We start from the raw sequence: 27,080 nt of genomic DNA, 5'->3' as shown, positions 1-27,080 counted from the left end.
CTATGGCAGGCCTTTGGAGAATGAAACAGTAGGTGGAAAAAATCTCTTTGTTTCTCTTTCTGTCTGATTTTCAAATAAAAATATATAAATGGGTCTGGTATTGTGCTGCAGTGGATTAAGCTGCTACTTGAGACACCCGCATCCGTTATCAGAGAGTTCTGAATCAAGTCCTAGCTTCTCTGCTTCCGATCAGCTTCCTGCTAATGTATCCTGGGAGGCAGAAGTTGATGACCAAGTATTTGTATCACTTTTGCCCATATGAGAGACCTGGATGGAGTTCCAGGCTTCTGGCCTCACCCTGGCTCAGACCTGGCTATTGATGGTATTTGGGAAATGAGCCAGTAGATGGAAGATTTTGCTCTCTTGCTCTCTGTCCCCGCTCCCTGCTCTATCACTCTTATTCTCAGTTGCTTGACTTTTCAAATAAATAAAATAGTTATTTGTCTTATAAGTAGCTCAGTTAGGCTGTGCTTTGGTGGGTGGTTCTTTCGGTCTCAGCTGCACTTAGTCACTGCAGTCTTGGCTGCCTTTTTAAAATTATTATTTTATCTTGTTTAAGGAGTACAATGTCATGCATTTAATATACACAGATTTGAGAACATGATGCTTCTCCCCCCCTCCCTCCAACCCTTCTTCTTCTTCCTTTCCCATTCTTTTTTTTTACAGAGATCAATTTTTCAGTTAATTTTCATACTCATAAAATCAACCCTACATAAAAGTAGAGAGTTTACCAATTAGTATGAAGAAAAAGAAACAAAACCAAACAGAAAAACTAGAAAAAAAAATGTTCCTTGGCAGTCAAGGCAAAGGCTGTTCAAAATCAACACATTTCAAAGTGTCAGTTTTGCTTCTTTAGATTACATTTTAGGTACACTATTTTAGTTACCACAGATCAGAGAAACCATATGGTATTTGTTGTGACTGGCTTATTTTACTAAGTGTAACGGTTTCCAGTAGCATCCATTTTCTTGCAAATGAAAGGATTTTATTTTATTTTTTTTACCACTGTGTAGTATTCTATAGTGTATATATACCATAATTTCTTTATCCAGTCCTCAGCTGATGGACATCTGAGCTGATTCCATATCTTAGCTATTGTAAATTGAGCTGAGATGAACCTGGGGGTACAGATAACTCTTTCATATGCTGATTTCATTTCCTTTGCATAAATTCCCAGGAGTGGGATGGCTGGGTCATATGGTAGGTCTATATTCAGCTTTCTGAGATATCACCGTATTTTCTTCAAGAGTGGTTGTACCAGTTTACATTCCCACCAACAGTGGATTAAGGTACCCTTCTCCCCACATCCTCTCCAGCGTATGTTATTCATTGATTTCTTTATGAGGGCCATTCTAGTGAGGGTGAGGTGAAACCTCATTGTGGTTTTGATTTGCATTTCCCTGATGGCTAATGATCTTGAGCATTTTTTCATGTGTCTATTGGCCATTTGAATTTCCTCTCTTGAAAAATGTCTGTTCAGGTCCTTTGCCCATTTCTTGACTAGGTTGTTTAGTTTCTTGAACACGTTTTAAATTCTGGAGGTTAATCCTTTGTCAGTTCCATAGTTTGCAAATATTTTCTCCCATTCTGTTGATTGTCTCTTTTCTTTGGTGAGTATTTTGTTTGCAAGGCAGAAATTTCTCAGCTTGGTATAATCCCAGTTGTTAATTTTGACCTATGCTTCTGGAATCTTTTTTAAGAAGTTTTTCCCTATGCCAATGTCTTGTAGGATTTCCCCAATGTACTCTAATAATTTGATGGGATGGTGTCATGTCATAGATTTAGGTCTCTGGTCCATTTTGAGTGGATTTTTGTGTAAGGTATGGGTCTTGTTTCATGTATCTGCATGCAAATATTCAGTTTTCCCAGCACTATTTGTTGAAGAGACTGTCTTGGATCCAGGAGTTGACTTTTGCTCTTTTGTCAAAGATAAGTTGATTGTAGATGTGTGCATTAATTTCTAAGGTTTCTATTCTGTTCCACTGGTTTACATGTCAGTTTTTGTGCCAGTACCAGGCTTTTTTGATTATGACTGCCCTGTAGTATGTCATGAGTTCTGGTATTGTGATGCCTCCAGCTTTGTTTTTATTGTTTAGGATTGATTTAGGTATTCGGGGTCTCTTGTGTTTCCATGTGAATTTTAGCACCATTTTTTCTGTATCTGAGAATGTTGTTGGTATTTTGATTGGGATTTCATTGAATCTATACATTGCTTTCGGTAGTATGGATATTTTGAAGATATTGAGTCTTCCAATCCATGAACATGGAAGATCTTTCCATTTTTTTATGTCTTCTATTTCTTTCTTAATGTTTTCTAATTTTCATCATAGAGATCTTTGACATTCTTGATTAATTTTATTCCAAGGTATTTACAGTTTTTTCTAGCTATTTTGAGTGGGATTGATCTTAGAAGATCAATCTAAGATCAGCTAAGGCATTTCTGTGTTGATTTTATATCCTGTTACTTTACCTAATTCTTTGATGAATTCCAATAGTCTCTTCATGGAATCTTTTGGGTTTCCTTTGTATAGAATCATGTCATAAGCAAATAGGGGTAGTTGAGTTCTTCCTTCCCTATTTGTATCCCTTTGATTTCTTTTTCTTGCCTGATGGATCTGGCTGAAACTTCCAGGACTATATTAAATAGCAAAGTTGAGAGTGGGCCTCCTTGTCTGGTTTCAGATCTTAATTGGAATGCCTGTAATTTTTCTCCATTCTGTAGGGTGCTGGCTGGGAGTTTGTTATAAATTGCTTTAATTATGTTGAGGAATGTTCCTTCTATACCAACTTAGCTTAATGTTTTCATCATGAAAAGGTATTTAATTTTGTCCAAAGCTTTCTCTGCATCTAATGAAATAATCATGTGGTTCTTGTTCTTCAGTTTGTTAATTTGAATGTATCACATTAATTGATTTGCAAATGTTGAACCATCACTTCACACCAAAAATAAATCCCCCTTGGTCCAGGTGAATGCTCTTTCTGATGTGTTGTTGGATTCGACTTGCTAGTATTTTGTTGGGAATTTTTGCATCTATGTTCATCAGGGAAATCTGTATCTAGATCTCTTTCTCTGTTGTATCTGGTTCAGGTTTGGGAATTAAGGTGATGCAGGCTTCATAGAAGGAGTTTTGGAGAATTCCCTCCTTTTTTATTGTCTTGAATAGCTTGAGAATAATTGGGTTTAGTTCATTACATGTCTGGTAGAATTCAGTAGTGAAGCCATTGTGACCTGGGCTTTTCTTTGTTGGAAGGTTCTTCTTACTGATTCCATCTTCATCTTGGTTATTGGTTTGTTTAGGTGTTCTATATCTTCATGATTCAATTTAGGTAGGTAGTATGTGTCCAGGAATATACCATTTCTTCCAGATTTCTTGGTATACAATTCTTTGTAGTAATTACTAATGATTGTTTTTATTTCTGTGTTATCTGTTATTACATTTTCTTTTTTATCTCTGATTTTGTTGATTTGGGTCTTTCTCTCTCTCTCTCTCTTTTTTTTTTTTTTTTTTTTTTTTTTTTTTTTTTTTTTTGGTCAGTTGGGCCAATGGTGTGTTTATTTTGTTTATTTTTTCAAAATATGAGCTCTTCATTTCATTGATCTCTTGTATTTTTTATTCATTTTTGTTTATTTCTTCCTTAATTTTAATTATTTCTTTCATCCTACTAATTTGAGGTTTGGTTTGTTGTTATTTTTCTAGGTCCTTGAGATGCATTGACAGCTCATTTATTTGATACCTTTCCAGTTTCTTGATGTAGGCTCTAATTGCTATAAACTTCCCTCATCATTGCTTTTGCTGTTTCCCATAAGTTTTGATATTAGGTATGGTCATCTTCATTTGTTTCCAGAAATTTTTTGATTTCTGTTTTGATTTCTTTTATGACCTGCTGTTTGTTTAGGAGTATATTGTGCATTCTCCATGTATTTGCATATGTTCTTGAGATTCTTTAGTTGTTTATTTCAAGCTTCAATCCATTTTGATCAGAGAAGGTTCACAGTATGATTTTAATTTTTTTGAATTTGCTGAGACTTGCTTTTTGTCCTAGTATATGGTCTATTTTAGAGAAAGTTCCATGCACTGCTGAGAAGAATGTGTTTTCTGCCAAAGGAGGGTGAAAAGTTCTGTAGATATCAGTTAGGTCAAATTGGCCCATAGTGTCGATTAGCTCTGTTGTTTCTTTGTTGATTTTCTGTTTGATTGATCTATTCAATTATGAAAGTGGTGTGTTTAAGTCCCCTGTTACTGTCATGTTAGGGTCTATGTCTCCTTTTAAATCTATTAATAGTTATTTTAGATAGCCAGGTGCCCTGTAGTTGGATGCACATACATCTATTATTGTCCTGTCTTCCTGTTGTGTTGATCCCTTAATCATTATATAGTGTCCTTTTTTTTATATTTTGTGCTCGCTTAGGATGCACATACATCTATTATTGTCCTGTCTTCCTGTTGTGTTGATCCCTTAATCATTATATAGTGTCCTTTTTTGTATATTTTAACAGTTTGTGTGTTAAAATCTATTTTGTTTGCTATTAGGATGGCTACACCTTCCCTTTTTCCCCCCAGTTAGCATGGAGTATGTTTTTCCATCCTTTCATTCTGTGTGTAACTTGTTGGTGAAGCTCTTTCTTTTAGGCAGCAAATATATGGATCTTGTTTTTTAATTATTCAGCCAGTCTGTGTCTTTTAACTGGAGAGTTGAGGCCATTTACATTCAGGGTAACTATTAATAAGTAACCACTTGGCCCTGCCATTTTTCTGTGACTGTTCCTATCATTTGCTTTGGATTTCTTTTGTACTGTTACTGGGGGGCTTTCTGCCTTTGTATTCTTTCTTGTTGATGGCTTTCTTTCTGTGTTTCTGTGTATAGCACATCCTTAAATATCTTTTGTAAGGCTAGATTAGTGGTAATACATTCTTTTAATTTCTGTTTGTTATGGAAGGTCTTTATTTCATCTTCATTTATAAATTAGAGCTTTGCAGGGTACAGTATTCTGTGTTGACAGTTTTTTTCTCTTAAGATTTGGATTATATCTTGCCATTATCTTCTAATCTGTAGGGTTTCTGATGGGAAGTCAGCTGTGAGTCTAATTGGAGATCCTCTGAAAGTTATCTGTAGTTTCTCTCATGTACACTTTAGAATGTTTTCTTTATTCTTTACTGTGGAAAGTTTGATTGCTATGTGTTGTGGTGAAGATCTTTTCTGGTCATAACTGTTAGGAGTTCTATGCCCTTCCTGTACTTGGACATTCCTTTCTTTCTCCAAGTTAGGGAGGTTTTCTGTAATTATTTCACTAAGTAAGCTTTCTAGTCCCTTCTCTCTTTCCACACTTTAAGGCACTCCTCTAAGACTCATATTTTGGGTCTTTTTATATTATCCCATGTATCTCCAACACTGTTCTTAAGTTCTATAATTTCTTCCTCATGCTTTTGATCTGATTGTAAAATTTCCAAAGATTTGTCTTCTAGCTCGGATATTCATTGTTCTGCCTCACCAACTCTGTTAAGACTTTCCACTGCATTTTTAATTTGAACTGTTGAATTTGTCATTTCCAGTATTTAATTTTGCTTTATCTTTAAGATCTCAACTTCATGGGAAAATTTTTCATTCATATCATATATAGTTTTCTTTAGTTTGTGAATTTGTTTCTGATTACTATTGAGTAATCCAATGAATAATTTTTTAATTCCATTTACAGCATTTCCTCAATCTCTTTATCTTCATTCTAAAAATGAAATGTTGTAGTGTTCTTTTGGGGGCTCATAGTGTTTTCCTTATTCTTGTTTCTTGTTTATCATTATTTTTCATCATTTGTAGAAAATATTTTTGTCTGAGGGCTTTTATCTTTGATCTGTGCTCCTGTGGCTTAGTGGGGTGTCTACACTTTAAGTGAATACTGAGAGGTGTGTGTGGGTATGGTCAGGAAGCTCTGTTCAGTGCTCCAGGGTTGGGTGAGTATCCAGGGTAACACCCAAGTTGGGCAGTAGCTCTCCTCTGGTTAAGTGGATGGAGAAGAATGGTCATCTCTGTTGTTGTGACCAGCCCTTCTCCCAGCTGAGGAATGCTCCAAGTGTTAGTCCCCAGTGTGCTCAGCTCTTGTCCACATCTTTCATATGAACGCACATATAATCTGTGGAATCTTTCTTGTGAACATGTTTCCCTCTGCTATGAGCTTCTCCAAGCAGGCAAGGAGCTCTAAGAGCGTGCAGAAGCACTCCATGGATGCCTAGAACCTTGCCACAGTCTTCCTCCTCTTTTGCAGTCACAACACTTTCTCAGTCTCAGTTCCCTGAGCTCTCGGAGCCATGGAGTGCCAGTGGGGCCACTCTGCTCTGCTAGCCAGTCCTGTCTGCAAGGAAATTGAAGTGTTCCAAGAGCCACTGTCTGTATATGTTCCAGTCCGCTGGATCGAGTCCTGTCATCCCAACCAGATTTGATGTCAGTGGGAATGTAGGTTTTTCTTTCTGGATAGATCTCTCGTTCATGGATGCACCAAGTACGCTAGCTTCACGATTGTGCTGGGCTCCTGGAAGAGTCCTGCAGGTGTCATTTCCCTTCCATAGAGGTAGCTCTCTGTCCTTTTCATTGTTTGGTGGTTGCAACTGGCTCAGTGGAGGCCTCTCCCTTGGTTTCTCCTGATTTGCTGTGGTTACCCTCGCTGACTGGGTGATGGGTGATCCCAGTAATTGCTGAGTCCTGCACAGGAATTGGGGCAGCTGCTACCTGCCTGTGTCTAAAAATAGCACCAGCCCTCCCACCGCTGGCTGCAGGTCTCTGTTGTAGTGGGAAAGAAGGAGGGAAGGAGAGAGACATGTCACTTTTTCCGCCCCACTGGGGTAACAATGTAGTGAACTCTAAAAGTTCACTAAACTCTCACTCCTGCTGTATCAGCAGCACTGTGGGCCCATGGAGTCCATTCTCACCTAGTTTGCTGGGGTGAGCACCTTCCTCCCTGGAGCCAAGCTGGGGAGTCTTTTGCTGCATGTCTACTCTTTCAGCATGAGTCTGAACCATTTCTACTGCTTCCTCAGGATCTCCCACTGCAGCTCCCCTGCAGCTTTACCCTGAGGGTTTACTTTCTCCCTTTTTTATAATATTAGTTCTACCTAACTTAAATCAGACCCTCCTGTCACTGTTCTGCCATCTTGGATCCCCCAGCAACCCACCCCCATCCCTCAGGCTGCCTTGTTTTGATCTAAAACAACTTGGAGCTATCTGATCCAGGTTGGGCTCAGCTGTTCACTGCTCTGCTCCACAAATCTCTTATTATCCTCATGAAACAAATGGACTCCCTCTGCCTGATTTTCTCATGGCAGTGCCAGGCAGGGGTGCAAGAGAATAACCAGAAACATTTAAAATTTCTTGCATATACATTCACTCTGCATCATTATTTTGAATATATTTAGTCATATATCAGAATGTAATATCTAGAGGTAAGAAAGGGACCCTGCCTAGGGTATGTGTTATGGAAGGTAACTTGGAGTTTTTAAGGAGGAAGGTGAAGTGCTGTAAAATTACACTGCAGAGGATACGATATTTGGAGGGATAAATGCTTGAGGCCATGAACTCCACCTACCTCAGCTGTTAAGAGCTACAGTGCAGTATTTCTATCTTACCATAGTACAGCAAAAGAGACAGCCATGAGTTTAGCTTGGAGGATCTGGAGAAACTTTCACTTCGAAGCTGACATTGACACTGGACCATAAGGATGACTCAGACTTTACCAAGTGGACAAGAATGGCTTGCAGGAGAGATAATCAATTGAGATAGAAAGGGAAAAGTAAAGTTCTAGACATCTGTGAATATAAAGGGAAATTTAAAGATTGAGGAGTTGCCTTCAATGGCTTGAATCATTGGAAACAATCCTTTTACATTGTCTTTTCCCCTACAGCATTGCTCTTTCCAGTGAACTATCAGAGCTTCCCAAAAGTACGAATTCCAGACCTTGTGCTAGTGGGAGTTCACCTATTGTATACCCTTCAGAGCATGCTATGTAGGTGGTTTCCTTCTCCATACACTGAAAAACTGATCTTACTTAAATAAGGTGAATAATGTAGCACATATTTACAACATTTCTCCTGGTGCTAGTACCCCTTCAGTATATCCAAGCCACTTAGCACATTTCAATGTCTTCTGCCATCCCTGTCACATCTGAAAAAGACATTAATGATATTTGTTGTCTTTAAAATACCTCTGAGAGGAAGATTGATTGAGGGTGGAAGATGAGATACCCAGCACTAAATGTAGTTACAGAGGGAGGAATAATTGATAGTGTTCTACAACACAGTAGGGTGAATATAGTTTATAATAATTCATCATATATTTTACAAAAAAAAGCTACAAGTAGTTCAAAGGTTTTGAACACAAATAAATGATAAATATTTATGCAGATGGAAATGCTAAATACCCTGATTGGATCATTATACAGTGTATGCATGTATCAAAATTTCACACTGTGCCCAATGGACACATACAATTAAAGAATAAATAGAATTTTTAAAATTTATGTATTTATTTTTATTCATTTCAAACAGTTGGTAAGCAAGTGAGAGTGACCGACAGAGGCCAAGATTCTCTATCCACTGGTTCACTCCCCAAATGCCTGCAACAGCCAGGCCAAAACCAGGAGGCCAGAATTCCCTCTGAGACCCCCACGGGAGCAGGAGGGACCCAAGCTCCTGATCCATTATCCACTGCTTCTAGGGGTGCATTGGCAGGAATAGTAGAATCAGAAGTGGAACTGGGCATCAACCCAGATACTCTAATGTGGGATCTGGGCATCCCAAGTTTTACCTGCTATACTACATGCCCACTCCATAAATAACTTTCTCTGCTACCTCCTCTCAGGAGTCCTCCAAGATACTTCCTCTACCCATCTCCCCCAAGATTATATCAGATTTTCTTGCTAATATTTCTCATTTCTTTCTCTATTTCCTTGAAAACATTTATGATAATTTATTATGGTTTTAGGTTTCATTAATTGATTCCTGTCTCTCCTTTTAAACTTTCAGTTCCTGTGAGACCTGAGAATCAGGCCTTTTGTATACCCATAGTCCCTAGATCCTAGCATACCACCAGGATCATAGTAGCTGAATATTGAATATTGAGTGAATGAATGAGTGAGTGAGTATCTGTAAATGATTGAATGAGATGCACCTATTCTATTGGACCTGTAAAATAGATTTGAGGTTATCTTTAACATTTTATGAGCTCTCCCAGTTTACGATTTACTTGTGATAAGAGTAGGCAAATCATATTCGTTCATTAAGGCTTCCATTGAGTCAATATTCACTGTGGCTTGGTGTATGCCTCAACATGGACCAGGTACTATATGAATGTATTTCAGAAAGTTCTTGGGAAAATGGAATTAGAAGAGAATTTCTTTTGGTGTAAACATTTTTGAAATCCATGTATAGTTTTTTCACAGCATACATTTTTCATGAACATTTTGTAGACCCCTGAGACACAGAGATTAGTATGGCTGGTTTTCCGTTGAGGGAGTTGCTGGTTTAGTGAAGAAGTGAATAGGCAAAGACAGTTACAATAGTAAATATAAGAGTCTGTCTAGGTTGGAACTTGGAAAAAGACTATGGACTGAGCCTGTCCTCCACTGGGACTTCCTGAAAGTAGACCATCTCAGCTGTGTTGCAGAAGCCAATTAGGGGTTAGATACATAAAGGGGAAGGTCATTCCAGGAGGATGAAGCAAATGGCTCAGTGCACAGGGGATAGAGACATCAAGGTCAGCCACAGGAGGCCTCATAGAACTCAATGTTGTAGAATAGAGAAAGTAAGGGTGGGGATGGCAAGAAAGGAGACTGAGGGTGGGAACACTTCTATCATGAAGTATCTTTTAACCCTTGCTAACAACTAGACTTTTCCCTGTTTACTGAGGATAAGTTGAAGGCTTTTAAGCAGGAATGGAAACAATAGATTTTGATTAATAAAGTGTGTTATGAACACAATATTGGGAACAGCATGGAAGACAATTGGACTGTAGGAGAGATACATAAAGAAGCAATTAATTGCACAGCATGATAAGGGCTGTGATAAAAGATAGGCTCCCTGCTCTGGGAAATCAGAAGAGGATTTGCTACCTTAAAAGTGGAGTCAGCCTGGGCAAAAGGTAGAGTTTAAAATGTTATCAGGGTGAAGAAACTGGAAAGTTTTCTAAATAGATGGAGGTGGACAGAGGCACAGAAGTGTGTAAGAACATGACTTTCCTCAAAGAACAGAAAGAAATATTTTTTTAATTGGAGTGTAAAATATTAGGGGTGAATTGATGAGAAGTGAAGCTGCAAAGGAAAACATCTTCCTTCATTCAAACCTTCCCTCTTTAAATATTGCTTTAGACCAGAATGACCATGTTATTCATTATCTATACAAGGTACATATAAAAAAAATTTATTATGGAGAATTTGGATATATAACATTAGACATAATAGTCTAATTACCACCATGAACCTATCACTCATATCCAATGACCAGTAACACAAGCCAACCCTACCCTATCCACAGTGCCATTCATTTCCTTTCATTTTGTTATTTTTGAAGTAAGTCCCAAATATCATATCATCGCCTCTGTAGTATTTCAGTATATATCTAAATTATAAGCTTTAAAAAGTATATAACTAGCTATGTCACATGAAACATTTAATAGACTCAGTTTCATCAAAGTGTGAATAGTATTGCAATTTCTAATTATTTCACATATGTCGTATCACTATAGAAATAAATATTCATGTATGTAGTTCAATTGATCAGAATCTAAGTAAAGAGCTGAAATTCTTTTGAAAATGAAAGAAAGCCCTATCAATAATTAATAGATGTACACTGAGCTTTTGCTCTAAACAGGCATCTAAGTTTATCTTCTTTGATTTATGCTTCTTCCACAATACTATTACAGATGTCTGGGCAGGTACTTGGCAGAATAAATGAAGCCTGTCTTACCCTGTTGGGTCTGCTTCTCTCCTGTTTTTTAGGTCTCTCTGCTCCCTGGTGTGCAAATGGACATACTCAGCAGAGAAAGGCTGGGATGACAGTTTCTGGAAGATGATTGGTTTGGAGGACTTTGTAGCAGACAATTACAGCAAAATAGGTAAGAGAAGAGAAAAATCTGGAGAATGATCATTTGTATGTACATATAAGGATACTGGAGAGTTTTGTTTGTTTTTGCTCCCCCCCCCCCCCCAATGGAATCCAGAAGCTCTGCCTCAGTTCCCAGGAGCAGTGAGTCAGTTACACTGGGTGGACCAAGAATGATACGAACTTGGTGGGGATATGTGCTGTGAGGACCTGCTCTGAAGTACAGAATGGAAATTGGGGTAGACTGGGGAAGTTAATTGCATGGAGCAGCCAGGCACAAAGTCATCATTAGCTGTATGTGCATCATTTCCAGTTAGCACCGGGGAAATAGTTTTGTGAATTAAGATCAAAGAACAAGGCAAGGCTATGAACAGGAAAAAATATAAGTGAAAAGATCAAAATCAGAATATGGGAACAAGACAGAAAATGAAACGTGAGGTGATGATTCCTAAGGCCTTCAAGGTCCCAGACTTCCAGTTTCACGTGACATTGCCTGGATGTTTAAGGCACAGTGACTAGTAGGGTTTTTCTTTTTTTTTTTTTTTTTTTTTTTTTTTTTTTTTTTTTTTTTTTTTTTGACAGGCAGAGTGGACAGTGAGAGAGAGAGACAGAGAGAAAGGTCTTCCTTTGCCGTTGGTTCACCCTCCAATGGCCGCCGCGGCCGGCGCGCTGCGGCCGGCGCACCGCGCTGATCCGATGGCAGGAGCCAGGAGCCAGGTGCTTTTCCTGGTCTCCCATGGGGTGCAGGGCCCAAGCACCTGGGCCATCCTCCACTGCACTCCCTGGCCACAGCAGAGGGCTGGCCTGGAAGAGGGGCAACCGGGACAGAATCCGGCGCCCCGACCGGGACTAGAACCCGGTGTGCCGGCGCCGCTAGGCGGAGGATTAGCCTAGTGAGCCGCGGCGCCGGCCTAGTAGGGTTTTTCTTGTCAAAAGAATTCAGGTTCTAGGTAGATACAATGACAGCTGACCTTTTAAAGTTTAAGGTTTACAAGGTCATTGCAGAGGAAGATGCTTAATTTCCTGTAGTTACTACTTATAATTCTAGTGAGCTATCATCAGGTAAGCGGTTACACCTATTCAGTAGAAATGCTTCTGTATTTTTTCAGTATGCACGCTAGGATATGATAATGATAAGATCAAAAAGTACAATGGATTAAAAAAAGGTAGAAGATTATTCCCCTTTTATGAATTAGAACAGAGGTGAATGCCTATTAGCGCAGCTCTGCCATTCTCACAACATAACCTCTGACTTTGGGTCCACAAGGACTGCTTCAGTTCTCATCAGTTCCCAGCCAGGGAGAGGGAGGATCAATAGGACCAGAGAAATATACACTTTGTTTTAGAGACAGCACAACATGGAAATGGGCAACATCATCTGACCATATCCTATTTGCCAGCAGTTGTTTATAATGCCCTCCAGGACTATAAGTGTTTCTGGGAAAATGTAGTCATTAACTGGGTTAGCTATGTGTCTGTGGTAGGGACTAGCTAAAACTTGAATATTATGTTTTTAGATATTAGTGAACAGCTGGGAGTGCCTGCTACAACTTTGACCACTCATGCTCACTGAGTCCACAGAGTAGCTTATTTTGGTTCAACTTGTCTTTCTCTGGTGGAATCCTCATGACTTCTCTCTTAACATCCAAGAGTATGAGGAAGAAACATGTAGGATCCACGTGGCAGCTACAATCTCTTCAACTACAAAAAGCTAAATCTAAAGAAAAGAACCGCAGTGGGGAATATGCAGAAAAAGCCTGCTGGAATGTCTTTGGCTTAATTGAAACCATCTCAGGGTCTGAGGTGATAGAGAAGGGGTAGGGAGCTTGGAACCAAGGGAAAAGAACAAGAAGAAGAGCATCTACCATTAGTCATCAAGTACATTCCAGGTTCTTTGCTGGGTAATTTATGTACATCATCTTATTTGGCCTTCACAAGCCTACCTGTTTTACTATTTCCATTTTACAGATAGGAAAAATGAGTTTTAGTTTCATGCTCACTATTCTTTTAAAGATTTATTTTTTATTTACTTGAAAGGCAGAATTACAGAGAAAGGAGAAGAGACAGAGAGAGATCTTCCATCTGCTGGTTCACTCCCCAAATGGCCACAATAGCTGGGGCCGGACCAGGCCAAAGCCAGCAGCCTGGAGCTTCTTCTAGGTCTCTCATGTCGAGGCAGGGACCCAAGTATTTGGGCCTTCTTCCAGTGCTTTTCCAGGTGCATTAACGGTGAGCTGTATCAGAAGTGGAATAACTGGGTCTCAAACCGGTGCCCGTATGAGATGCTGGCATACAGGAGGAGACTTTACACACAATGCCACTGGCTTCCTCATGTCCACTATTAAGATGTAAAGTCTGACTCCATATTTTTCTACCAGTAGGTGCTGATTCCTTGGGATATATAGTTGTCCTTTGATAACTATTGAGAACTTGTTCCAGGTTTCTCCTTAGATACCAAATCTGAGGATGAGCAACTCCCTTATATAAAATGGCAGATTGCCTGTACACATCCTCTTATATAATTTAGGTCATCTTTAGATTACTTATAATACTTAGTGCAATATAAATGCTATGTTATACTGTATCACTTATGGAATAATGACAAGAAAACAATTGAACATTATCAGTTCAGTACAGTTTTGCAACTCCCCCCAGATAATTTTAGTCCACAGTTGGTTGAATCCATGGATGTAGATCCCACCGATGCAGAGCTGACTGTACTAGACTAAGAAAGCAACACAGCTCTGTAGCTGGCCTCCAGCAGTATTAGACAGCAAGACAATATTAATACTCAAAGACAGCATGAGCTTGATTAGGACAAATGTCCACCCCTGGACAAAAGTAGGATTCTGGTGGGATCTCAGCCTGATTATTGGGTACAACTCCACAGAGCACCAATATAGTATTAATGCTTTAAGTTATGGGGTGATTGGTTTAAAAATTCTGATATTCAGATGCATAGAGCAAGCAGCTAGGAGAACAGCTGAGGAATAGGACCAAACTTTTACCTACCTAGGTAAGGCCTGAGGAAGTTGCCCTTATATGTCAGGACTCCTACCTCCCCAGCTAGGGGTGCGCGCTGTTCTTCGAGCGCAACAGGAGAACTGTGCTGCCAAAAACAAAAGCAGTATAAACCCAGAGCTCCTGAAAGAAAGCACCTATGTCTACCTTGCTCTGCAGTGTCTTGGCATGGACAGTGTCGATAAATACCTGTTGCCTGAATGTGTGAGGCATGACATGAGCACAAACACAGTGGTTTGAACAGACATAGGTTGATAAGAGTTAAGGAAGTCTGGCAAAGGGATTTCCCAGGAGTCTTTATCTGCTCAGGCTTCCATAGCAAAATAACGTAGAGTGGGTGGTTCAAACAACAGAAATTTATTTCTTACAGTTCTGGAGGCTGGGAAGGCCAAGGTCAAAGTGCCAACACAGTAGATTTCATTCTGAGGTTTCTCCTCTTGGCTTGTATGTGGCTGCTGTTTTGCTACGTGCTCACATGACCTCTTCTTTGACTTGTATGTTGAGGAAAGTGAGAAGGAGCTCTCCATCACCTATGGACACTAATCCTGTCATACCAGAGCCCTACCCTTGTGATCTCTTTGAACCTAAGCTGCCACTTAGAGACTTCAGTCTCTAAATGCAGTCGTATTGGAGGTTAGAGCTTTTATGAATTTTGGGGGTCACAATTCAGCCCATAGTATCCAGGCACAGATGCATTGGTCATTGGAGCTAAACAAGGCCACTATGTTCCAAGTCCCCAGGCTGGTGTTCTGGAGGCTGTGCTGGAGCACCATGCTTTGAGGAAGAGCTATCAGAGCCCAGTGCCAGGGGGAGGGCTTTTTAGCCTATAATAGAGTGTGGACAAGTTGGATGTAACACACTGAACTGGGTGTAGGTGAGTTGTGGTTCTGGCACTAATGTGGATTCAGGTAAGTTTTGTGATATTTTTGTATCTTCGTAGTCTTGCCTATGCAAGAGAATAAATTCTAGCAATTAAAATGAATGGTTTAGGCCGGCGCCACGGCTCACTGGGCTAATCCTCCGCCTTGCAGCGCCGGCACACCGGGTTCTAGTCCCGGTTGGGGCGCCGGATTCTGTCCCGGTTGCCCCTCTTCCAGGCCAACTCTCTGCTGTGGCCAGGAAGTGCAGTGGAGGATGGCCCAGGTGCTTGGGCCCTGCACCCCATGGGAGACCAGGATAAGTACCTGGCTCCTGCCATCGGATCAGCGCAGTGCGCTGGCTGCAGCGCGCTGGCCGCGGCCACCATTGGAGGGTGAACCAACGGCAAAAAGGAAGACCTTTCTCTCTGTCTCTCTCTCTCTCACTGTCCACTCTGCCTGTCAAAAAATAAAAAAATAAAAAAATTTTAAAAAACCTTAAAAAAATGAATGGTTTATCATCTCTCAGACAAGAGACATTGTATTACAATCGTCATCTTTTAAATTTCCAAAACCGTGTCACAGGGTTATTTTTATTTGTCTGTTATACGGCTGATGACACCAAAGTTCAGAAGAAGGAAATGTGCCTCACTAGTGGTTGCAAAATTTTAAATTGACAGAAACAAAATACAAACCCATGTTTGAATGGCTCCAGGCCCTGCTCTAATTCCTTTGTATTCTGACTTCCACCCATGATGCATTGTGTATCCATAGTAGGCAGTGAATAAATACTGATACTCTCTTATTCTATATTCCAAGCACATTTCTGTGTGTGTTGTCATACCTGTTGCATGTAGTTCTCTTAAGTGCTGACAAAAGCACTAGTATCCAGATGAGAATCAGAGAGATGAGTAACCATGTGCAAAAACAATAATTGTTCTTTCCTGAATATTCCTGTGGTGTGTTGGATATAGCTTTGTTATAGTCCATATTGGTTACCTGTTCCTATGTCTTAATTCCACACTAGACTGTGAGCTCTTTGACATAGCATTTTCACTTATTTCCCTTTGTATTTCCAGTGCTAGCACAGCTCTTGCATATTTTTGTAGCTAAATTACTATTTAATAGTAAGCATATAAAGTAATGATTGATATGGCTAGTACTGGGAGATAATCTATTTTTTTGAAAGTCTGTTGTGATATTTACTCATTGAAGGAGCATCTCTGGTGACTGAGTCCAGCTTCAACTCTGATTTTCTGACGGTTTTAACAGTTTTCTGCTCTTTTTTCTTACCTCATCCAAGATACATATTAATTAGCATATTAGCTCTTCTAATAGAGAAATAGCTACAAGAAATACTCATTGAAAGTCCATAATGTTAATCTAGCAGAAAATTTCCAGGGTAACTTTATTCGATTTTGCCCGTTAAGTTAATGGATTTTTAATGGATGTCCTCAGTAGACATATCATTAACCAGAATATTGCTGTACAAGAATTAAAACTTAACCATTTATCAAAATTAATTGTATGATGTTTCCTTTTATTTTAATTTCTGGCTACTTGAGCATAGACTTTCAGTCTGAAACCAAAATAGAAAATATTTACAAGGATATTTACTCTCACTGTGACTTTCCGAAACTCCTCTGGAAGTTACATCCAGACATTCTTTAGCAGTTCTTGGAACTAAGAAAAACGTATCTCGGAAGCCTCCCTGTGAAGTGTTAAACATTTGCAGTGGCCTCATTGCCTGTCAAGATGTGGGCAATACAGCGCAAAACCTTTTAGCAGATTTGAGCATTGAGTATTGTGGACCCAAGCATTAATATAATTACCATAATTCGCTCCATGTGGAGCTTTTAGCCAAGGCTTTACCAGCCTTCCTGGGGCCACGCAGTAAATAAATGCTTTGCCCGAAAACTGAACACCTCAGCAACTGATGGTCTTATGAAGGAGTATTCTTGAAATAAATTATTTATGAAGTGTAAGTTAAGGATCAAATGCAATATTTATATGGTGCATTTCAAGGACAGGGGAAAGAATTTACAATGTTTTAAGTAACTACATGCAAGTTTCCAAAGCTGAAATGTTGCTACCTAATGCCTTCTTTCAAGGAGGTATTTGTATGGTTTGATTTGTGAACATTGTACAAAGTAAAGGAAAAATGATTTGGGCTATCAAAATAGTATAGTTTTTTTATGCAACTGAAACTACTTGAGTTTATTCAATGTTCAGAATTGATGGGAAAAGCCCAAACCCAGCTTTTTTCTTTTTTAATTTTTTTATGGTTGGGGAGTGGATTGAGAGCAGGTAGGGAATTATCTACCCATCATCCAATAAATGATCTGTGTCAGGAAATTTTGGCCTTCAGTTCCTGGTGAATCATTCCCAAGTTACCTATCTAATCTTAAATATCTATCAAAAACAAGCAGGAAGGAAGAGATCAGCAGGGAGAAAGGACCCTTAGGAAGATAAGCAACATCCCACCTGTTCTAATCGATTATCCAGGCTCTTTTCAGCCTGTCCCAGTTGCCTTTTTACTTCCTGGGAAAAGTGTTCCATTGTGTTATTATAGTAGTCCACTTTATGAAAATTCATGTGTACAACATGGCTGAATTATAGGGTGATTATTTGCATTACAGAGAGAGAGCTTTGTTATGTAGAGGGATTCAGTGTGTCAGCTTATAGATCATTCATTATTTGGGATTAGGGAAGTCAGGCAAAGAACAAACATAAAGCCCAAGTAGGCGTTACTGTTAAGGGAGAGGCAGAAATGAAGATAAAGCATGTGTGGGGAAAGGGAGGCCGCCCTTTTAAACTGGTTTTCTCCCCTCATATGCTCATATTTTAGGCATCAGAAACTATGGGTACAGTCACTGGCACGTAGTAGGTACTGATAAAGCATTTACTGAATGACTGAATGTATGTTTGGATGACAGATTTTGTAAGACCCTTTGGGACTTTAGTTATCATTGATACTTAAGGGAGGCTCTAGAAATGATTAAATTAAAAGCTACTGCTAGGTGATGAGAATCAGTAATTTTATATCATATACTCAGTGTTCATGGTGACCATTCATTAATAGACCTCAAGTTGAATGATAGCTGCAACCCAACCTATTTCTCTAGCAAGTCTCTCAGAGAATTTTTCACTGCAGGGAATATTACAGTCTACTTACAGAAAACATCAACTTAGTTTAGGAAGTTTGGGAATTTCATTTTTCCAGAGGATTAAGTAAATCCTGCAGGAACTGAAGCTGAATTTGAGACTTTTTTTCCTGAATGCTTAAAATTTTGGGCAAAGCATCTTGACTAATGACAAGCATGAGCATCTTCAAAAAGTTCAAGGAAAAATGGAGTTAAAAGACAATGCAGGGCCAGGCATCTGATGCAGCTGTTAAGACCCTGCTTGGATTCGTGGCTCTACTTCCAATCTCGCTTCCTACTAATGCACACCTGGGGAGGGCAGCAGGTGATGGATCAAGTAGTTGGCTTCCTGCCACCCACATGGGAGACCCAGATGGAATTTTGGCTTCCTGGCTTCAGCCTGATCCAGCCCTGGCTATTGCTGGCATTTGAGTAGTAAACCAGCAATCAATCAATCAGTCAATCAGTATCTCTCTCTCTCCTCCCCTCCCTTTCAAATAAAATAAATAAAAATTAATGAAATAAAGGTACATTTTCCAAAGACCCTTTGTATGTCTTGGGAACATAAATATGTGAGTCATCACCACTGTTCTCTTTTGAGATCTAACCAGGTGAGAACCAGTCACAGGACAACCTGGGGTATAGCACAGCATTGGCTTTGCTCAGGGTCTGTTGAGCTTGTGTGTAGGCAGGTCTCTCTCCTGCCTGTGCAATCTGTCTGGAATTGCAGCCTGTCTGACACTGATAACTATTCACCGTGAGCCCAGGAATCTGTGACAAAGAGAACTGAAACCTGGCTGTGCTTGCCTGAAGTAAGCTCTACTTGATCTGCTTGGTTAATGACATCAGCAGGCCCTCACCTAAGTACAGGTGGCTCCAGAAGAGGAACACATGCTGAGGCTGCACTGACTCCTTTCAAGACTGTGGCCCCACTTTGTATTTAACATGACCTGTAGATGTTGTATGCTTTCAAGTCTCTCCCATCAGCTAGGTGACCCCTCCTCCCGGGTATGGAATGAGTGAGACCAGAGGCAGGATATGGGAGTGTCACATCAACACTAAGGAAAGGCTCTTGCAGAAACACCTCAGGGTTTCCACCAGTGAGTACCTCATGGTCATTGTTGGGAACCCGACTCAAGAAATGCCATCCATAGTCTTAGGCCACAGGTGCACCATCCTTTTCTGAGTTCATGGGACTTGGCACACCACTGTCTCCCATGCGCTGAGCGAGGCCATCCCTGTGGCTGCTCTGGGCAGGGGTTTTCCTGGTTTTCATCCTGAGCCTTTGCTCTTACCTCATTCTCTTCACGCCTGCTCATTCCTGTCCAAGTGAGGAAGAATTCTCTCTAGTACTTGAAGGCAAGTACGTATCTTCTGATATCCTCAAAGGAATATGGCATTGCCTTATTTTGCCCTTTAAAATAAAACTTCTGCCTGATTGACAACTGGAGATCTCCGTGACAGTTACTAACCCATCCAATCACATATCCAGTCATCAAGCCACACTTATCCAGTGCCTGCTGTGTGCCAGGTACTGGATAAGTCCTGGGAAGACAAAATGAGTTGTTCATGACCCATGCCTTTGGGGAATCTCATGTCTGCTAGGGTACTGTGAGAAGTTTTGTAGCTCCTGTGAAGACGGGAGAGAGGATAGGAGGGGAAGAAAGAGAGATAGAGAGAGACTGAGATTGTGTATGCGTGTCCCTATCCCATTTCTTGCCTATAACCACATGCAGTACATATTAGCTCTCCCCGTCTCCCTTGCATAACAGTTTGCTATGGAATATTGATGAGATGAGATGAGATGTCGAATGTCATAGGACAGTGTGAGCTGTGAAGTCTGTAGAGATGTTAGCTTTCACAATTTTTAAGTGCCTTTGACACCTTGGAGGATAGGAGCAGTCACCCCCTCAGTGCCCTGTTCCAACACTGTGCACCCATACTTTACATTCCCAGAAGTACCTCTGAGAGATAATGGGACACTCCCTGAAGTGAGGTCAATCTTCAACTTTTCTTCCTGCTATTGGAGAATCAGTGAATACTGGAACTGAAAGGACTCATAAATGTTTTACTCCAACGCCTTTATTTTAGAGATAAAAAACTGAGAATAAGGAATGTGAGGGAAATTTCTTTGATCTTGCAGCATTTTAGTGACAGAGCTGAGACCAGAATCCAGGACTTCTGACCTCCAGTCCTGTGGCTGTTCACACTTCTCCAGGCTACCTCTTCTCTGAGCTTTTAAAGCATCTTTTGGCCATTTAGCCTTCCCAAATAAGGTCATTTGAATGGGCATCCCGCTAGAATTCCACTGAGGGAAAGCATTCCAGAGATGAATCTACCCAAAATCCATTGCCCAGTCTTCTATCATGCAAATGCAGGAATTGGACTTTTTTGCCCATCTGCCAGGGACAGTTAGTTGAATCTAGGAATACCCTAGTCAAACTCTTAGGTGATCAATGTAAATAAACTGGAATAATAAAATAGGTATTAGCATTAGTTATTTTAAGGGTCAAAAGATTTGCCCCCAGAGTCAGACTGGCCTGACTTCAGTTCTGGCTATCACCTGCAAGCCATGCAAACTCTGCTTATGTAGCTTTTGTTGAGGTAATTGATCTTTCTGAGCCACAATTGATATATTATGAAGACTAATACATATATTATGACAATTGAAGGAAATAATTGTAGGTTGGGCAGTGTGGTACAGTGGGTTAAGCTATCAGCATCCCATATTGGATGGACTCCATTGCTTTCCCAGGCACATTAACAGGGAACTGGGTTGAAAGTAGAGTAGCTGGCCGGCGCCACAGCTCACTAGGCTAATCCTCTGCCTGTGGCGCTGGCACCCGGGTTCTAGTCCTGATTGGGGCACCGGATTCTGTCCTGGTTGCCCTTCTTCCAGGCCAGCTCTCTGCTGTGGCCCAGGAGTGCAGTGGAGGATGGCCCAAGTCCTTGGGCCCTGCACCCACATGGGAGACCAGGAGAAGCACCTGGCTCCTGGCTTCGGATCAACGCAGTGCGCTGGCCGCAACGTGCCAGCCACAGCAGCTATTGGGGGGTGAACCAACGGACAAAAAAAAAACAGAGTAGCTGGGGCTCAGTCTGACTCGCCAGTATGGAAAGCTAGAATCACAAGTGACAGCTTAACCTACTGAGCTACAATGCTAGTCTCTGAACTCAACTTTCTCTCTAGGTGATAGATCATATTTATTGAAGCCAGTACCACTTGAATTATCCCAGGTGATTAGTACCAACTTCTGGATATGAGGAATGTCACCAAGCAGTATATAATAAAATAAATTAGCTTTCAGTTTCTAAATAAAATCACTTCCCGTTTTATCTCCTTCAGCGATCATCTTGTTTAGAAGTATAAGTTTTCCTAAATTCTTCAGTTCCATAGGATGGGCAATCTTTAGCTTATTCCTATGAATAGAATGGGCATATATCTCTATAAGCAGATTTAAAAATACATGATATGTTAATAATAATTAAATAGGAAAATCGGTGACTAAATGTTCCTACAATGTTTTACAACTTAAGAATAGCATTTCTTTTCTTGTACTATCATGTTTATTTCTCCCATCAAATACATTGAATAGGTCTTATTTCATTTACATTTGGGGAAACCAAAAGTTGCAAGCTTTCAAGTTGGAAAGACCTGGGACCAAATCCCAAATGCACCACTTATTGGTTGTATAAGCTTGGACAAATTATTAGAACTCTCTGAGCCTTTGTTTCTTGATCTATTAAGCTGGTACAGTAATACCTAAGTTATAGGCTTTTTGATAGAATGAGATGATGTATAAAATTATCTGAGTTCTGCTAAGACCCTAGAAGAGAGCAGGTAAATTAACTAACACAAGAAGACCCAATACCACGTAAAGTATCATAGTGACAAATGGAGCTAGACTGGGTGCCCATGATGCCAAATCCCAGGAACAATCAGAAAGGACTTTTGATTATTATATCCAAAAGTTAGAAAAATAAGAATGGGTCATGGTGTGCAAAGACAAGGTCTTATTTATCCACTGAGTAGTATTTTATTTCCTTTCTTTGCTCTCATCCATTAACTTAATGCTGGCATTTTGTTACAGTCTTGAGAACAATGGTGTGTCAGAGCCAACAGTGTTCCTGCCTTCCAAGAGCTTGCAGTCTAGAGGAGAGATCATTAATCAGTCCATCAAAAAATTACATAGAGGTGAATAGTACAAAGAACAAATAAACGGTGCTTTGAAAGTGTACAATCAGGGGCCGGCACTGTGCTGTAGTAAGCTAAGCCTCCTCCTGTGGCACCAGCATCCTATATGGGAACTGGTTCATGTCCTCGCTGTTCCTCTTCTGATCCAGCTCTCTGCTATGGCCTGGGAAAGCAATAGGAGATGGATCAAGAACTTGGACCTCTGCACCCACTTGGGAGAAGCTACTGGCTCCTGGCTTGGATCAGCTTAGCTCCACCCATTGCAACCATCTGGGGAGTGAACCAGTGGATGGAAGACCTCTCACTCTGTCTCTCCCTCTGTCTATAACTATACTTCTCAAAATAAATAAACAAATAAAAATCTTTTTAAAGAAGAGTGTACAATTAGAGGATATGACTTTGTCAGGGTAACTGAGAAGTACTTGAAGCAATGATTCTTACACTAGGTTGATACTAGTAAGGCTGACAAAAAGTAGAAAGAGTGTTCAGAAAGAGGTGAGAGCATTTGCAATGGCTATGTGGCAGGAGTGAATGTGGGTGGAGCTGCGAGACTTGAAAGAGAACAGGGGATGAGAGGAAACTAAAGTCATTATCCAAGAGAACTAGCTTCATTCAGACCAAAAGTGGCTGAAACAAAATGACCTTTTGAAGAGTATTTTGACCATCTCAGTCAATGTTATGTATTCATGACAAGCTAGATACTCCAAACTAAGCAAATTGCAAGATGTAATCATGGAGCCTCTGAGCATAACATTGAATTAGTCCTCAGAAATACAAAATAGTCCTTTATTATTCCATTTTTCCAAGTTTGATTCCTAAAAACCATTGATTTATGTCCTTAATGCTATAAGGGACCTTAGTTGTGGTTATTAAGCATCTAATTGTGAAAGAAGATGTTTATTAGGAAGCATCCCAGTTCAATGTAAGTCCGCTAACCTAACCTGAACTTAGGTGTAGCCTTTGTTTGAAACACTTTTCTCAGCAACACTCTTCCTGTGTTGCTGGTTGGTATATAGTCCAAGGCTTACATCTTTTTTTTTTTTTTTTTTTTTTTTTTGACAGGCAGAGTGGATAGTGAGAGAGAGAGAGAGACAGAGAGAAAGGTCTTCCTTTTACCGTTGGTTCACCCTCCAATGGCCACTGTGGCCACCGCACCGCGCTAATCCGAAGCCGGGAGCCAGGTGCTTCTCCTGGTCTCCCATGCGGGTGCAGGGCCCAAGTACTTGGGCCATCCTCCACTGCACTCCCCAGCCATAGCAGAGAGCTGGCCTGGAAGAGGGGCAACCAGGACAGAATCCGGCACCCCAACCAGGACTAGAACCCGGTGTGCCGGTGCTGTAGGCGGAGGATTAGCCTATTGAGCTGTGGCACCGGCCCAGGCTTACATCTTGTCTTTAGCCTATGTATCCCACATAGGCTTTACATTGTTAAAAGCTCTTTATCACTTCTTGTAGCATCACCACTAACTTTGGTAGATGCATAAGTGGATGTGGGGGATTGATAGCCAACATAGAATTCTTTTTTACTTAAAATTTTATTTATTTATTTGAGAGGTAGAGTTACAGACAGTGAGAGAGAGAGAGAGAGAGAGAGAGAGAGAGGTCTTCCATCTGCTTGTTCACTCCCTAGATGGCTGCAACGGCCGGAGCTGCACCAATCCAAAGCCGGGAGCCAGGAGCCTCTTCCTGGTCCCCAACGTGGGTTCAGAGGCCCAAGGACTTGGGCCATCTTCCATTGCTTTCCCAGGCCACAGCAGAGAGTTGGATGGGAAGAGAAGCAGCCGGGACTAGAACCAGAGTCCATATGGTATGCCAGCACCACAGGCGGAGGATTAACCTACTGTGCCACAGCGTCGGCCCCTCAACATGGAATTCTTAATTCATCCAGAAAGCCTAACCAGCCAACATACCACACCTTTGGTCATCTCCATCTCAATAAAAGGAATCACACGTCTCCTTATTTCTCAGGACCCAAAACTGAAAGTCATTCTTGATGCTTCTATTTCTTGTTCATCTTTAGATTTAATCCATCAACAAGTTCTTTCTTCTTTTCTCTAAAAGGGACCCTGAATTAGGCGTGCCTACTACTCTCCACTGTCACCATCCCAGTGCAGAGCACTTGGATCTCTCGTTGTTACAGTGTGCCAACTTCGTAAATGGTTTCCTTGTTTCTGTTTTTCCCGTTGATAATCCATTCTCCACACAGCTACCAGAGTGATATTTTAAAAATGTAAATCAGATCATGTTACTCTCCTTGCTTAAATTCCTCCAGTGACTTCCCATGGCACTTGGGAGGGAAAACATCTAAATTCCTTGCCATGTTTAACAAAGTCCTATGTGATATCTCTGGTTTTGTTACTTACCAAGCCCCAACTTATTCACCATCCAACCACAATGACCATTTTTCTGCCCCTCAGACATTTCCAGTGTACATATCCTTTACATTAACTCTGCCTTGTCTGACATGGCGCTTCTCAAATCATTCACATGGTTCTCACTTTCTCTTTGTTCAGGTCTCAGCTCAAAAGTCAACAGAGAATGCCTTTCCCTTACCAGAAAGCTAACATTCTTTCCTTATATGCCAGCAATATTTTGTTTCTCTGTTGTGATTTCTTCTAGCATTTATAATTATCTAAAATTAACTTATGTTTTATCTGTTTATTGACAGAAGTATCTGCTTATTAAATATTGTTGGATAAATTATCTAGAATTTTGAAAGTACAATTTATAGTGGAATAAAATGCAACAGATAAAATGTATTCTTAGTGCCACACATTTTTAAGAAATTTCAAAGTATCCTCAAAGGCAAAATATAGATGTTTGGGATAAATGATACGTTCAAAGGAATTCTTATATGGCTGAGAAACTATTTCCAAGACCATAGATAAAGGACTTAATCTCAACACAGTATGGGTCTATGTTGCTATGATACATGCCATTGCATTTTTTTTTTTTTTTTGACAGGCGGAGTTAGACAGTGACAGAGAAAGAGACAGAGAGAAAGGTCTTCCGTTTTTCATTGGTTCACCCCCGAAATGGCCGCCACGGTCGGCGCACTGTGGCCGGCGTGCTGCATGGATCCGAAGCCAGGAGCCAGGTGCTTCTTCCTGGTCTCCCATGCAGGTGCAGGGCCCAAGCACTTGGGCCATCCTCCACTGCCTTCCCGGGCCACAGCAGAGTGCTGGACTGGAAGAGGAGCAACTAGGACAGAATCCAGCACCACAACCAGGACTGGAACCCGGGGTGCCGGCGCCGCAGGTGGAGGATTAGCCAAGTGAGCCGTGGCACCGGCCCATGCCATTGCATTTAACTTACTCTTCTCCATATTCTCAACATATTAGATAAAGGCATAGAATACCTGCTAAATAAATTTGTAAATGATGCAAAACAGAACCATAGTTTGTATATTGAATAACCGTTCAAAACTTTTTAAAGGATCAATAGATTTGAAGAATAGGCTAAAATTAGCAAGGTACATTTTTTTCAAGGATAAATATATAGGTTTTTTCATTAAAAGTATTTTTATTAATAAAAGGAAAAATGTAACTCTCAGTGGTAAATATGTAAACTTTGTAGTAACCTGGGTTTCCTAGAAAGTATTTGGTTGCTAAGGGGCCATAAACTAAGCAAATATTTGTTGAATACTTATTATGTATCAGTCACTTTTGAATCCTTTACTATTAACTCATTTAGGGGTGGGCACTTGGTTCAGTAGTTAAGGCACCACTTGGGATGCCTGCATCCCATATTGGGGTGCGTGGTTCTAATCCTGCTACCTCTGCTTCTGATCCAGCTTCCTGCTACCATGCCTGGGAGGCAGCAGGTGGTGGCTGCTCTCACATGGGAGACCACATTGGATTCCAGGATCTTGACTTTGGCCTGGGCCACTCTGGCTATTGGAAACATTTGGGGTAGTAAACCAGCAGACAGAAGGCAGGCCTGCCTCCTTCCTCTCCTCCAAATAAAATTTAAAGAAATAAATAAAATTTGGGAGAATAGACATTTTGATGATATTGATTCTTCCAATCCATGAGCATGGAAGATTTTTCCATTTTTTGGTATCCTCTTCGATTTCTTTCTTTAAGGTTTTGTAATTCTGATCGTAGAGATCCTTAATGTCCTTGCTTAAGTTTATTCCAAGGTATTTGATTCTTTTTGTAGCTATTGTGAATGGGATTGATCTTAGAAGTTCTTCCTCAGCCGTGGCATTGCCTGTGTATACAAAGGCTGTTGATTTTTGTGCATTGATTTTATATCCTGCTACTTTGCCAAACTCTTCTATGAGTTCCAATAGTCTCTTAATAGAGTTCTTTGGGTCCCCTAAATAAAGAATCATATCATCTGCAAAGAGGGATATTTTGACTTCTTCCCAATTTCTATCCCTTTAATTTTTTTTTTTTTTTTTTGCCTAATAGCTCTGGCTAAAACTTCCAGAACTATATTGAATAGCAGTGGTGAGAGTGGGCATCCCTGTCTGGTACCAGATCTCAGTGGAAATGCTTCCAACTTTTCCCCATTCAATAGGATGTTGGCTGTGGGTTTTTCATAGATTGCTTTGATTGTATTGAGGAATGTTCCTTCCAAACCCAGTTTGCTTAGAGTTTTCATCATGAATGGGTGTTGTATTTTATCAAATGCTTTCTCGGCATCTATTGAGATAATCATATGGTTTTTCTTCTGCAGTCTGTTAATGTGGTGTATCACATTGATTGTCTTGCGCACATTGAACCATCCCTGCATGCCAGGGATAAATCCTACTTGGTCTGGGTGGATGATCTTTCTGA

At 40.5% G+C, this 27,080-nt stretch overlaps 1 protein-coding gene across 21 annotated transcripts in view; it reads left to right on the top strand.

Annotated features, from left to right (window-relative positions):
• The window catches only part of FGGY (FGGY carbohydrate kinase domain containing), a 532,663-nt gene that overhangs the window by 181,767 nt on the left and 323,816 nt on the right, over window positions 1-27,080 (top strand). For all 21 annotated transcript variants that reach the window (XR_011390684.1, XR_011390683.1, XM_070078420.1 and 18 more), the window contains exon 6: window positions 10,979-11,094. Coding sequence is in view for 19 of the 21 variants with exons in the window: in XM_070078420.1 (XP_069934521.1) it covers window positions 10,979-11,094 (116 nt within the window). In the remaining 2 variants the exon portion in view is untranslated. The remainder of the gene's footprint in view (window positions 1-10,978; window positions 11,095-27,080) is intronic.

The sequence above is a fragment of the Oryctolagus cuniculus genome, chromosome 7, assembly GCF_964237555.1.
Source record: "Oryctolagus cuniculus chromosome 7, mOryCun1.1, whole genome shotgun sequence".
Taxonomy (NCBI): Eukaryota; Metazoa; Chordata; class Mammalia; order Lagomorpha; family Leporidae; genus Oryctolagus; species Oryctolagus cuniculus.
The sequence above is the reverse complement of the archived record's forward strand: the minus strand, read 5'-3'. Positions and strand labels throughout refer to the sequence as shown.